The sequence below is a fragment of the Hevea brasiliensis genome, chromosome 5 (genome assembly GCF_030052815.1).
Source record: "Hevea brasiliensis isolate MT/VB/25A 57/8 chromosome 5, ASM3005281v1, whole genome shotgun sequence".
Taxonomy (NCBI): Eukaryota; Viridiplantae; Streptophyta; class Magnoliopsida; order Malpighiales; family Euphorbiaceae; genus Hevea; species Hevea brasiliensis.
Genome location: NC_079497.1, coordinates 20,368,620 through 20,383,857, shown reverse-complemented (window position 1 = coordinate 20,383,857; position 15,238 = coordinate 20,368,620). Strand labels below are relative to the sequence as shown.

Below are 15,238 nucleotides of genomic sequence, written 5' to 3'. Positions count from 1 at the left end.
TACATAAGATGCTGCACGGGCATAATTTTGGCTATGCAACTCCTCATTAATTGATTGAAAATGCAAGATTTTATCACACATGTATAACCTCACCAAACACCATTTTAGTCCATTTTTAGGGTTGACGTCAAGGCATATAAAAAGGCATTGTTATCTCATTTTGCAAAAGGAAGAAAAATTGAGAGAGCAGGAGACAAAGGAGTCGCCAATCTTGTTATTTTCCATCTGAAGCTCTAATTCTTCATCTTCTCCACCATTTTTCTATGCTTATTTCATCGGATTTCTTCAATTTTAGTTCTCTTTTCATCTTTTATTTCCTTAGTTTGCTAAAATCTTTGTATCAAACATGAGTAGTGAGTAGTTCTTTTTAGATTCTGGAGTTGGGTATGTAGTATTTGAGATATTTTGAGGATTTGAGTTGATTTATCCAAATTTCATGGGTATTATGAGGTTTTATCAATTTCTTGTGTGCCTAATGACTTGCTTAGTGTAGGATCCCATTAAGTATTATTCTTAATCCTTGTATAAAAAATGAGTAATGAGCAGTTCTTTTTAGATTCTGGAATTGGGTATGTAATATTTGAGATATTTTAAGGATTTGAGTTAATTTATCCAGATTTTATGGGTATTATGAGGTTTCATCCATTTTCTTGTATGCCTAATGACATGCTTAGTGTAGGATCCTATTAAGTATTATTCTTAATCCTTGGTTAAAGTATCGAAAGGAGAAAACCCAGTGATAGATAATTAAGAAATTAGATTTAATTAACTTAAATCTAGAAATAGACTAAGGATTAAGAGGATTAATAGATTGATTAAGGAACCTAAGGGGTCTTAATTAATTTCAACTTCACAAAAGTAGGATGGAGTTAATTAAGGTACTCTTTGTCTCACTCGAAAGAGTGTCCAAAGAATTTAAGAAATAATCTCCTTGAAACCTATAATTTCCATATATTTGGATAATCAATTTAAAATCCCAAAATAGCTTAAATATGAAACTCAAAACTCCAGAATCACCATTTTTCATTGTTAATCATTAATAATTAATTTAAAATCCCAAAATAGCTTAAATATGAAACTCAAAACTCTGAAATCACCATTTTTTATTGTTAATCATTAATTTTTATTACTTATTACTTTAATTTTGCCATATTTTATTTTGCTGCATTTATTGCTTGCAATTATAGTGATACTTGCCATTCAATTAGTTTCTTTGCTGAATTTGCATATATACATATTAAATCTCCAATCTCTTCATTTAATTAATTTTTAGTTTAAATTTAGTTTAGATTAGTAAACTTTCATATCAAAAATTCAATTTAGAACACAACTCTTCGAGGGAATGATAACTTTTCTATACTACTTGAACAACCTGTGCACTTACGGTTAGGCCACATCAAACTTTAATAGTATTTATTATTATTACTAGATTTTGTGGCTTAGCCACGTCTATAACTTTATTTAATGATTTCGTTTTAGCTATGTTACATGTGTGTTAAAAGGAAGCCTTTTAGAGAATAGATAATCTTGATTGGATATGTTTGTGTATTTAAAATTGAAACAGTATGTGGTGTTAAGTTTTAGTTAGATACTGAATTTAGCTATGGTACAGTTATACATATGGGATCTAGATCATTTTAATAATAAAGTTCTAGAATGGTAATTAGGATTAAGAATTTAAACCTTAATGTTGATATGTGTCATGAAAGAAAATGGACTATCATAGGTGATGGTTTTAAGCATGGAGAATTAAGACTGCAAGATTTAAACTGATTGGATAATTATATGAAGTAATTATGGAAATAGAGTTTTATGAATGAAAAGATAAATGTAAGCAAATGCTAGGAAAATAAATCCGAAGAAAGAAATGGATAAGATTTCCAAGGCTCTGGTTAAAATGAGGGAGTAATATGAAATTATTGGTTTTGCCACTCTTGCTATCCAAGTTTAGTGGCTCCACTACTTCTGAATATAATTTAGTGCAATTACCACTTCTATTATTCGAAGCTAGTGGTTTTGCCACTCATGTTGATTGAAATTAATGGCTTTGCCCCTTCTATTAATCACCTAAAGTGACTTTTCCATTTCAGTTATCTGATTTAGAAGCTTGACTAAAATTAGATTTTTTTTTCCTTATTTGTATATTCTACCAATGAATTATAGATTATAGGAAATGAAAGTGATGTGATAACCAACTCTACTGATCTAAAACATGTCCAACTCCCTAAACTTTCCTTTTAAACATAACCTGTGTCATGTACCTAGGGGTAACTTTCAGATCTTGTAATGCCCAAAATTTATAGACCGTATTCAATATATTTTGGTAAGAAATTCAAGTATTGAATATGGTATAAAAATTAAATTAAATAAGGGGTTAAAGTAAAAGTTTGCAAAAGGCACCTATGGACTTTTTTGCAAAATTAATAATGTTAGGGGGGAAAATTTTAAATTTCTCAACTTAGCACATAATTGAGTTTAATTAGAATTATTAAGTATAATTTATTGAGTTAATTAATCACTAATTAAACAAGTCAAAGAGTGGACTAATGGCATAGGGACACATGGCATGAAGAGGTAAATATCAATAGCATATAAAACAAAATTGTGGTCTTCTTCTTCTACCCATTCAGCCAGCTCTCTTTCTCTATTCTCCTCTATTTTCTTTCATCCAAGCTCTAATAAAAACCCTAATTCATAGATCTAAGATGATTTTTTGTGTTGAAATTGAAGGATTTGGTGATCAAAGCATGAAATCAAAGTGAAAGTGAAGAAAGAATTCAAGATTGGTGAGGCAGAATTTTTGGTGTAGTTGATCAAGATCCATACACTGATTTGGCTTGGGAATTTTTAGTGAAAAGTGGTTGCAATTGGGAGTATATTGCTTGAACTAGGTTGAGGTAAGTGCTTGTCTAAGCTTATTATAGAAATTGTTACTTTATGAGTCCTTGGTAGGTGGCTGCCAGGATAGTATATCCAATGAGCAATCTATACTAATTTGGTTATAAGTTGAGTTATAGAGCTCTAATTGAGATGTAGTTTATACCAAACTTTTCTTAAGACATAGACCTATAATTTTTATGTTTTGACCAGGACCTTATTCTTAGGGTAAAGTGGTTAAAATTTTAGATTAAATTGGAGTTGCAAAACTAGAATTCCTGGAATTCCAGTAATCAGTCCTGTGACCTCCGTGCAGTAAATAGGGCGTATCTTCCTCCATACAACTTCAATTGAGGTGATAATAGATGATTTGAAAACCTAAGACATAGGCCTAAAATTTTGCTTTAGAGACTCTATACAAATTCTAGGTGTAACGTATTTGAAAGTTGAGTGCAAACCTAAACTAGAAATCTGAAAACCTAGAATTCTCATGACACTACATCCATGAACAATAGTTGATAAATTAGCTATAACTCACAATATAGTTTTCCAAATTAGGTGATTCTTGAACCATTGGAAACTTAAAACATGTAAGAATATATCTTATGAAGACTACTTTAATTGAATCTGTCTTTAAGATAGTTAAATTGGCCTATGAATAGGAACCATGAATTCTGATTGTATCCAAACCGAGTCAAGTAGAAACTGGACAGTATGTAGAAAAATGAGCTTAACTTGAGATCTAGACCTTGAAATAGAGTGATTATTGATTTAAATGAAAGTTAAGACATAAGGCTAAAACTTTTATGAAGGAATACTATTCAAAAATTATGGGTAAGTAACCTTAAAATTAACTAGAATATATGGCACAGAATCTGAAACCTGGTAGGAGTGCATTCTGGACTGTCTAGAGTAAAAAGGGTATAACTTAACTAAGAAACTTCAAATGAGGTGATTCTTGTTTTGTTAGAAAGTTAAGATCCAAGGGATCAACTTTTATGAAGAATGAATTGGCAAAATCTGATTGTAACTTATTTAAATCTGGACTCTAAAATGTGTTCAGAATCTGCCCTGTAACTAGTAAAGTAGAAATTGTGCTTAAGGACAGCTGTTGATTAATTGACTATGACTTTTGATCCTTGAATCCAAATTAAGTGATTCAAAAACTATATTAAAGTTAAGACATATATTAAAAATCTCATGAAGAAAGTTGAATTTAAATCCTGCAATTACTAGGTCAAAATGCTTGAGTAAAGTAATGCATAAAGTCTGATTTTTATTGGAATTTGACAGTGGATATCATAGTTGTGAATTTTGTGTAAATGTATGAAATTTACATGCATGCAATATGAAAATATGATAATAGCATAAATTTATATGCATACAAGTATTTTTGATTACACCATGTGAAAAATAAAAATAATAATTACCTTATTAAGCCTGGGTAAACCTAGACAGTGAATTATAGTTTTGGATAGATTAGCATGCCAATAGGGGATGTCATTAGCAGTACTGCATTAATTATGATACTGGATCGATGAATGTCTATTAGAGGCACCGAGTGCACATTGTTGAATCAGTCAGAGACATCGAGTGTTCAGTACCGGGAGTTTCATATCCAGACAGTTATATAGAGGCACTGAGTGCTCATTGTTAAATCGGTCAGAGGCACCGACTGTTCAGTACTAGGAGTCCCATATCCAGTCCATATGGTTTTATCATAGGTTACTGTGGGCACATGACAAATCTTAAAATATGATTTTAATTAATGAAATGCACATAAATATAATAAGAACTATGTTAAATCTTGAACATTATTTATAAAATCTCTTATGATATATATACAAGTTTTGCTTTTTTTTCTTTTTAAATTATTAGTGCACCACTAAGCTGTGAAGCTTAGTGCTTAGGTTTTTCCTCGCGTAGGTACAGAAGGTAAAGGGTAGATAACCAGAGACAGAAGAGGAGGGAGTAGATCTGCAAGAAAGTCCGAAGTCACCTCCTACTTGGACTTTATAGTAGATGCACTACCAACACTAGATGTAATTTTGGTCACTCATTTCTGTATTCTAATTTTCATGTATCAAAATACTTAATGTAAATTTATTTTCGATGACTATAAATTAACTATAAACATACTTTGTTACATTTACAAATTTATGTCTGAATATATATTATGTAAATATTCACATATGATGAAGAAATGAATTTATTACAAGTATGATAAGAGTTGATTATTAATATTGTTGAAATTGAAAATATATTTATTAACAAGTATTGTTAACAGGTGAATGTTAAAAAGTTTAGGGGAAACTCTTACAGTTTTTTCCTTTGAAATTTATAATTAAAAATTAAAAGTAATCATTAAGAAAGAAAATTATTCAAATATAAGTTTAGATGCTCCGTGCACAGAATGTGACATTTCTTGCTCAGTTTCATAGTAGATCGGGTAGGAGGTGTTACATTTAGTGATATCAGAGCTTTGGTTTAGGTGTTCCTAGACCTAGATAGATAGAAAGACATGACATGTGTGTGATTATGCATTGCATCTATAGAGAATTGAGGTGACACTTATGCAGATATACTCTCTTGTTTATTTTAGGTTAAAGAATAGAGTCAAAATTACAGAAGGCTGTTGATGAAAAGGTAGAAAGTTATGCCCCTAGTAGTAGTGGTGACAGAGGCATGAGAGATCTAGCTGCACAGGCATCTGGACAGCCTGCACATTGGTAGCAGTTCTTTTTCCAACAAATAATTGATTTCTTGAGACAGATAACAGGAGCCATCCCACAAGCTCAGCCTTCACAGAAGTCCCACCTGAAGAAGCTTAGGAAATATGGGGCAGTGGATTTTAAGGGAAAGAAAGAATATGATCCAGCAGCTGTTGAGTATTGGTTAGAGAGGACAGAGAGGATTCTCCAACAGTTACACTATACTCCTGAGCATAGTTTAGAATGTGCAGTTGCCTTACTTCAGGAAGATGTATATCAGTAGTGAAACACAGTATCACATGTGGTCCAGCTTGTTGAGTTAACATGGGAGTTCTTTATGGCTGAGTTCAGGAAGAAATATATCAACCATATTTATCTTGAAGATAGGAGGAGAGGAGGACTACCACTGCACCATCGACAAAGAGGTTCATTCCTAAATCACAGAGGGGTAGGAGACCTAGCAGATCTGAGTAGCTGGGGGTACTCATAGAGCTGCATCTGAGATAGTAGAGAGACCTGACACCCGAACACCAGCACTTGCCTATGCCATCAGAGCCCGTGAGGAGCAAGACACACCAGATGTGATTTTTGGTATATTTACTCTCTTTGACTCCTCAATACATGCATTGATAGATCCAGGTTCTACACATTCATATATTTATACCACTATACCAGATGAGAGGGGTTTACAAGAGGGTACAATTGAACAAGATATTCTGGTTACAAACCCTTTAGGCCATAGTATGACAGTGAACAAGGTCTATAGGGATTGTCCTTTGAGAATTCAAGGACATGAGTTTCTAGCTGATTTGATAGCATTGCCTTTTCATGAGTTTGATGTGATTTTGGGGATGGATTGGTTGAGAACTTCTAACAATGAAGGGTTAACCATTGTGGGTGAGAGAACAGATTTTCTCTCTAATATCATATTGGCTATTACAGTAAGGAAATTGATAAGGAAGGGTTGTGAAGCTTACTTAGCTAGTGTAGTTGAAGTAGAAAGGCAAGGCCTAGTATTTATGACATACCCACAGTGTGTGATTTCCTGGATGTATTTCCCAAGGAATTGCTTGGTTTGCCATTAGAGAGAGAAGTAGAATTTGCTATTGAGGTGATGCCTGGTGCAGCACCAATATCTATTGCTCCTTATAGGATGGCACCAACTGAGTTGAAGGAGTTAAAAATATAGTTACAAGAGTTGCTTGATAAAGGGTTTATATGCCCTAGTGTGTCACTCTGGGAGCACCAATGTTATTTGTGAAGAAGAGGGATGGGACACTCAGATTATGTATTGATTATAGACAACTAAATAAGGTGACTGTGAAGACTAAATATCCTTTGTCCATGATAGATGATTTGTTTGATCAGCTGAAGAGAGCAAGCATCTTTTCTAAGATTGATCTTAGATTTGAGTATTACCAATTGGGAGTAAAGAAGTCTGATGTGCCTAAAATAGCCTTCAGAACCTGCTATGGGCATTATGAGTTCCTGGTAATGCCATTTGGGCTAACTAATGTACCAGCGACTTTCATGGACCTTATGAACCACATCTTCCATTCTTACCTGGATCGATTTGTAGTGGTCTTTATTGATGATATTTTGGTGTATTCTAAGAATCGGGAGGAATATGATGAACATCTGAGAATTATATTGCAAACATTAAGGGAGAAAAAACTATATGCCAAGTTGTCTAAGTGTGAGCTCTGATTAAATGAAATTTCTTTCCTTGGACATATAGTATCAACTGATGGGATTAGGGTTGATCCCAAAAAGATAGAAGCCATCGTGGAGTGGAAGCCGCCTAAGAATGTGACAGAAGTTAGAAGTTTCTTAGGGTTGGCAAGTTACTATAGGAGATTTGTGAAGGGGTTCTCACTCATTGCAACTCCATTGACTAGATTATTGCATAAGAATGTCAAGTTTGAATATAATGATAAATGTTAAGCCAGCTTTGAGAAGTTGAAGGCAATGCTTACAAAAGCACACATTCTTACACAACCAGTGTCGGGAAAAGACTTTGTGATCTATATTGATGCCTCGCACAATGGGCTAGGATGTGTGCTAATGCAAGAAGGGAAAGAGGTTGCTTATGCTTCCAGACAACTTAAGCCACATGAAAAGAATTACCCAACTCATGACTTAGAACTTACAGCAATCGTGTTTGCATTAAAGATATGGAGGCATTACCTATATGGGGAGAAGTGTTATCTCTATATAGATCACAAAAGTCTCAAATACTTGCCAACTCAAAAAGAACTCAATTTGAGGCAAAGAAGATGGATCAAATTATTGAAAGATTATGATTGCATAATTGATTACCACCTTGGGAAGGTGAATGTAGTTGTTGATACTTTAAGCAGGAAATCTCTGGTAGCTTCGAGAGCCATGAATGCTCGCCTAACTCTAGCGCCAGATGGAGCTATTATAGCTGAGCTGCAAGTAACACAAAGTTTATTGTATCAAATTCAAGAAGCTTAGAAGTTAGATGAAAGATTGGTAACTATTATTAGACAAATCCAAGAAGGGAAGGAGAGTGAGTATGAGATCAAAGGAGATGGTCACTTGTATTATAAAGGGAAGATATATGTTCCAAATGATGAAGAACTTAAGAGGAGCATTCTTAAAGACGCACATAGCAGCTTTTATGCCATGCATCCAACAAGCACCAAGATATACAGAAACTTGAAGACTCATTATTGGTGGCTTGACATGAAGAAATACATTGCCAATTATGTGACAAAATGCCTGAAATGTCAATAAGTTAAGGCTGAACATTAAGTTCCATTAGTTTTGTTGCAACCAATCACAATACCCTAGTGGAAATGGGATTGCATCATAATGGACTTTATCATTGGTCTACCTCTTACACAGAAGAAGCATGATGCAGTATGGGTGATAGTTGACAGGTTAACCAAGTCTGCTTACTTTTTACCTATTAAAACCAACTACTGATTAGAGAAGTTAGCAAAGCTGTACATAATTGAGATAGTTCGGTTACATAGAGTGCCTGAATCCATCATATCTGATAGAGACCCAAGGTTCACATCGAGGTTTGGGAAGAACCTATATGAAGCCTTAGGTACCAAGTTGAATTTTAGCATAGCTTTCCACTCGTAAACAAATGGTCAGTCAAAAAGTGTGATTCAGGTACTTGAGGATATGGTTAGAAGTTGCATTATTGATTTTAGAGGGAGTTGGGATAAGTACCTCCCATTGATAGAATTTGCATATGATACACCTATATTATATAGATGTTTTTAAGCACATTTGTACAGCATTTCATAACATTTAGATAGGTAATTTCATGCATAATCATCAAATTCATGAACTTTTGTAAATTTCATTACTCTGCACTGAATTCTATGTTTTCTATATATTTTCAGGTGTTTTAAGAGAGTTCCAAAGCATAGGAGTAAAGAAGGAAGCTTCGAAAAACTCAAGAAGAAGAGTATTATTGCTGATACACTTTACACGGGTCATGTAAATATACCACAGACCCTTGTAACTTACTGCTAGGAGAAAACCAAAGAAACCAAAGAGGAAGCACAGTACACGGGCCGTGTAACACAACCTATGTAACCTGCAGAGACCCATGTAAGATTCTTCCTGGAAAAGCTTGAAGAATTCCCAGAAGAACAACAGAACATGAGCTATGTAATTAGACCTGCGTAACTAGCCAAGACCCATGTAACCTTCTGACTAAATACGAGATGTAGCCTTCAAGTTCCAGTAAGATACATGGCCCTAGGCTGTGTAGTAACACACAGGCCATGTATCAGCCGACAGCCAGCTTCCTAATTTGATTTCAGCTCCAGTTTTTACACCTAGAATAGACTTCTGATGCCTTTGGGACTCTAAAAAACCTAACCCTAGGACATTAAATATAAATAGAAGCAGCAGAAAATAGAGAAAGGATTCTGAATCTGATCACTGATCTTTATACACACATCTTCATCATTCTCTTCAAGCCGTCTTGAAGAACAGTGCATTAGCATCAAAGAGGAGCCCTTAATCAAAGTTTCACAAGTTCAAGGCTATAGAGAATTCTCTTCGGTTCTTTTGTTCTATTTCTTTAGGCTGCTTTTATGTTCTTTTATTTTACTTTTGTTATATTTGCTAAACTCACTTTGAGTGAGAAGTTTCTTTATTCTAAAATTAGGAGAGTAACACTTGTAATCATTATTATGGACAAATATTGAGTTTTATCTATTGGATTCGAGTTTTGTTCTTTGATTTAATGTTTTATGTTCTTAATACATGCTATATGCCGGTACCCACTTAGACATGATATAAGATACTAATCGAAGAACTAAAAGGTGAAGGTTAGTATTGGAAAATCGAAATATTGAACTTAGAAAATTTGACCTAGAGATAGGCTGAAATCCTTCATGGAATTCCATAATTAATCATAGATCTTAAAGGGTTTTTATTAGGACTAATCGCCAATGAAATTAGGGTTTAGCTCTAATTGAAATACACCTTAGGTGCTTTGAGAGAGGACAAGGCACCTAAGATACCCTAGGATTAATTTTCATCAAAGCAACGATCCTCAATCCAATGAATAGACATGATCAAATCCATAATAAGATTAAAGTGTGAAATCTTAATTCTGGAATTGTTTTAATAGATTGTTTCATTTTAAGTTCATTGTTCTCTTAGTTTTTAGTACTCAAGATAAATTAGATTCACTGTCCCATTATATTCGGTAGCCTAGACAGTCATAATTACCGTGTAACTTGGTACTTGCTAATTAAATTCCTAGTGGGATAATACTCTACTCACTACTTTATTACTTGTTAGCAATCCGTGCACTTGTGGAGTTGTAAAACTAGCAAAGAAGTTTTTAGCACCATTGCCAGGGAATTTATTCCTAGTAATATTAGGCGATAGGCAATTTAGCTAATTTATACATTTACATTTACTATTTAAATTTATTTAATTTATTTAATTTGTTTTTATTCTTTTACTTTCTCTCAGGTATTTGGTTTGGTACATGACTAGAACAAAACCAGAGGAAGAGCTTTTGGACTTGGATCCTGAGATAGATAGGACTCTAAGAACTATCAGGAAAGAAAGGAGACACCGAGAACAAGATCAAGAAATTTTAAAAACTCTAGTCATGGCCAACAACAACAACCAGCCAAGACCCTTGAGGGACTACGTAGCCCCATCTATCTAAGTATTCCAGCCCAGCATTACAAGACCCACAGTGGAGGCCAATAATTTTGAACTCAAACCGGTATGGCTCAAGATGATTCAACAGACCCAGTTTGGAAGTTCACCTACAGAAGATCCACACTACCACCTCCAGTGCTTTCTTGCCTTATGTGACACATTCAAGATGAATGGAGTCTCTGATCAAGCTATAAGACTCAGAGCATTCCCATTCTCCCTTCGAGATAGAGCAAGGAAGTGGCTACTTTTTTAACCAGCTGGAACATTCACCACTTAGGAAGACCTCTCACAAGCTTTTCTAGTAAGGTATTTCCTCCCTGTGAAGATTGCAAAGTTGAGGGTTGAACTCAACACCTTTAGGCAAAAGGAAGGTGAATCACTCTATGATGCATGGGAGAGATATAAAGACTTACACAGGAATGTCCACACCATGGCATAGAAGATTGGCTCCTAGTTTAGAATTTCTATAACGGGTTATTAGCCTCTATAAGGAGCACAGTAGATTCAGCTGCGGAAGGAGAGTTGATGGAGAAAACAGTAGCACAAGCCCTTGAACTTCTGGAAAGGGTCACTTATCACAACTATGAGTGGTCAAATGAAAGGGGAGATATAAGAAGACCAACAGGGATCCTAGAAGTGGACGCCCTAAGCATGTTAAATGCTCAGTTTGACCAGCTCACCAAAAGACTTGACAGAATGCAAGCCAATGCTATATGGATGAGCAACTAGCATTGCGATAGCTGTGGAGGAGGGTGTATGACTTTAGAATGTAACAACTTCAATGAACCCTCTATAGAACAGCAAAACTATGTGAATAACGGAGGAAACTTCAACTAGAGGCAGCTCAACAATTCATATTCAAATACTTATAACTCTGGATAGAGAAACCACCCTAACTTCTCATGGTAACTTGTAGAATCAACCCATGAACAAGCAGTAAGGGTACAGACCACCAGCACCCCTAGGTTTTCAAAACAAAGGACAAAACCTTGCACAGTCGCCACCACCCCTCAACTCCAACAACCTGAACCAAAGTCGACTATGGAATCCATGATGGAAGGCTTCCTAGCAGCCTAACAACAGTAGAATGAAATGATAAAATAGTTAGCTTTCAGAATGGACCAACTAGCCACCCACAATAAGATGCTTGAAAACCAAATTGCTCAGTAGGCAAGTTTTTCAAGCAAGGCTACTGGTAAATTGCTAAGTCAACTAGAGATGAACCCCAAAGAGGTGGTAAGGCAGTTACCTTGAAAAGCTGCAGAACATTAGAAAAACAACCACTAGACGAAAAATCAACAGAGAAAACCTTTGATGAATCTGATAATCAAACAGAGGAGAAAGAGAAAGAAGCTCAAAAGGAATAGGAAGAGGAAACAAAGAAGAAAAAGGAGTTACCAGAGCCATATCGACCTCCTCTACTTTTTCCTCAGAGATTCTAGAAGGCTAAACTGGATAAACAGTTTAGAAAGTTTTTAGAAGTTTTACAAAAACTCTAAATTAACATTCCCTTCACAGAAGCACTTTCTCAAATGCCATCATATGCTAAGTTCCTTAAAGAAATTCTTTCAAAGAAGAGAAGGTTGGAAGAGTATGAGACAGTTGCTCTTAAAGAGGAATACAATGCCATATTACAAAATAAGCTGCCACCAAATCTCAAGGATCCAAGGAGCTTCTCTATATCTTGTCTTATTAGCAACATGAAAATAGACAAGGCATTCTGTGATCTAGGTGCAAGTGTGAATCTGATGCCTCTATCAATATGTCAAAAGCTGGGTGTAGGAGAGCTCAAACCCACAATAATTTCACTGCAATTGGCTGATCGATCTGTCAAGTACCCAATTAGCATCCTAGAAAACATCCCCATCAAAATGGGAAAATTCCTTATTCCTGTTGATTTTGTTGTCCTGGAAATGGAAGAGGATATCCAAATTCTTATCATCCTAGGAAGACCTTTCTTGGCAACTGCCAAAACTATCATAGACGTTAAGAATGGGTGATTAACTCTCAAAGTAGGAGATGAAAAGGTGGAATTCAACCTGTTCAAAGCAATAAAGCATAAACTTGAACCTGATGAATGCTTAAGAGTTGACATAATTAACAAGCTAGTTGAAGAGGAAATTCACAAAATACATCTTGAAGATCCTCTTGAAGCATGCATAGTGCACAGCCACACAGCAGATAATGAAAATATAGAAATTACAGCTTGTGTAAAATCTCTAGAAGCTAGACCATCCCTACACTTAGCTCAAGCTTTCCAGGTGGAAGAGCTAAAGGAGGAGCAACCCAAAAGCAAGTCACAAGAAGACACCAAATAGGTAAAACTGAAACTTCTCCCCTCCACACTAAGGTACACATTCTTGGACTCAAATTCTAAATATCCCGTTATTATAAATGCTGGCCTATCAAATGTAGAAGAGGAAAATTTATTAAGGATACTTAGGACCCATAGCAAGGTTTTAGGGTATAAAATAGAAGACCTAAATGAAATTAGTCCTTCAATTTGCATGCATAGGATACCTATAGAGGAAAACAACAAACCCACTATTAAATATCAAAGGAGACTTAACCTAAACATGAAAGAAGTAGTTAAGAAGGAAATTCTAAAACTATTAGATGCAGGTATTATATACTCAATTTCTAATAGTAAATAGGTTAGTCCAGTGCATGTAGTGCCTAAGAAGGGTAGGACAACTGTCATTCAAAATGCAAACCATGAATTAATCCCTACTAGGGTAGTCACTGGTTGGCATATGTGCATAGATTATAGGAAATTGAATAGTGCCACTAGAAAAGACCATTTTCCTCTCCCTTTCATAGATCAAATGTTAGAAAGGTTAGTGAAACATTCCTATTTTTGCTATCTAGATAGGTATTCAGGATTTTTTTCAAATTCTTATTCACCCATAAGACCAGGAAAAGACCACATTCACATGCCCTTATAAAACCTTTGCATATAGAAGAATGCCTTTTTGTCTTAGTAATTCCCCTGCTACTTTTCAAAAATGCATGATGGCCATTTTTTCTGATTACATTGAAAATATTATGGAAGTTTTTATGGATGATTTTCTGTCTATGGAACTACTGTTGATGAATGCCTAGCTAATTTATCCAAAGTGTTGCAAAAATGTGAAGAATCAAATCTAGTTCTAAATTGGAAAAAATGTCACTTCATGGTAAGGGAAAGTATAGTTCTTGGGCACCTGGTATCAGAAAGAGGAATTGAAGTTGACAAGGCTAAAATTGAAATTATTGAAAAGATGCCACCACCAACATCAGTCAAAGGAGTGCGAAGCTTTTTGGAACATACAGGCTTCTATAGAAGATTTATTAAAGATTTTTTCAAAATAGCTAAGCCACTGACTAATTTGTTAAGTCAAGATGTTCCCTTTGATTTTGATGAAAATTGCCTTATTTCTTTCAATAGGATCAAAGAAGCTTTGATTTCAGCACCAATTATGCAACCACCTGACTGGGAGCTGCCATTTGAGGTGATGTGCGATGCAAGTGACTATGTAGTTGGAGCAATACTTGGACAAAGGAAAGATAAGAAGCTCCACGCTATTTATTATGCCAGTAAAATACTCAATGATGCATAAATCAACTATGCTACCAAGGAAAATGAATTCCTAGCAGTGGTATTTGCAATTGATAAATTCATATCCTACCTACTTGGATCAAAAGTCATTGTATACACAAACCATGCTTCCATTCGATACCTCTTAAACAAGAAGGAACCAAAGCCAAGGTTAATTCGATGGATCTTACTCCTATAAGAATTTGACCTTGAAATCAAGGATAAAAAGGGATCCAAAAACGTAGTAGCTGACCATCTCTCAAGACTGAAACAGGAAAACATAGGGGACATTGAGGATTTACCAATTGATAACTCATTTCCTGATGAATAATTATTAGCATTCTCCCAAGCCCCATGGTATGCTGACTTTGTTAATTATCTTGTATTCAGGGTATTGCCACCAAACATGCCTTACCAGCAAAGGAAGAAATTCCTGCATGATGTGTAATTCTACACATGGGAAGAATCCTTGCTGTATAAGAGATGCAATGATGGGCTAATAAGAAGATGCATACCGGAGGAGGACATAGAGAACATTCTGCCTGCAGCACTGCCATTTATCATCATAAGGAGGACATTTTGGCACCACAAAAATAACAGCCAAGATTTTGCAAGCAGGGTTTTACTGGCCAAATCTATTTAAGGAGGTGAGATCCTTTGTGCTGGTTTGTGATCAATGCCAAAGAATTGGAAACATCTTAAGAAGGAATGAAATACCACTGCACGATATACTTGAAATAGAACTATTTGATGTGTGGGGAATAAAGTTTATGGGTCCATTCCCATCTTCCTTTAGAAACAAGTATATTCTGGTTAGTGTTGATTATGTGTCAAAATGGGTAGAAGCAATAGCCACACTAACAAATGATACACCAGAGTGGTCACAAAATTCCTTAAG

The 15,238-nt window shown here is 35.1% G+C and overlaps 1 protein-coding gene and 1 non-coding gene across 2 annotated transcripts; one reads left to right on the top strand and one right to left on the bottom strand.

The window, feature by feature from the left end:
- Window positions 1-11,094: 11,094 nt before the first annotated feature.
- On the bottom strand, window positions 11,095-11,200 carry LOC131180437 (small nucleolar RNA R71). The gene has a single exon (XR_009149210.1). It is a non-coding gene; the product is annotated as a small nucleolar RNA R71 (small nucleolar RNA).
- Window positions 11,201-12,295: 1,095 nt separating this feature from the next.
- Window positions 12,296-14,362, top strand: LOC110666781 (uncharacterized). Its single transcript, XM_058147699.1, has 2 exons — window positions 12,296-12,759; window positions 14,191-14,362. Exons 1-2 carry the CDS (start codon window positions 12,296-12,298, stop codon window positions 14,360-14,362), a joined length of 636 nt encoding a protein of 211 aa, XP_058003682.1.
- The last annotated feature ends 876 nt before the right edge of the window (window positions 14,363-15,238 follow it).

Coding starts and splice junctions, on each gene's coding strand:
- LOC110666781 (XM_058147699.1), top strand. CDS start 12,296: ATGCCATCATATGCTAAGTTCCTTAAAGAAATTCTTTCAAAGAAGAGA. Junction 12,760..14,190: donor ATCATAGACGTTAAGAATGG/GTGATTAACTCT, acceptor TTCTTTCAATAG/GATCAAAGAAGCTTTGATTT.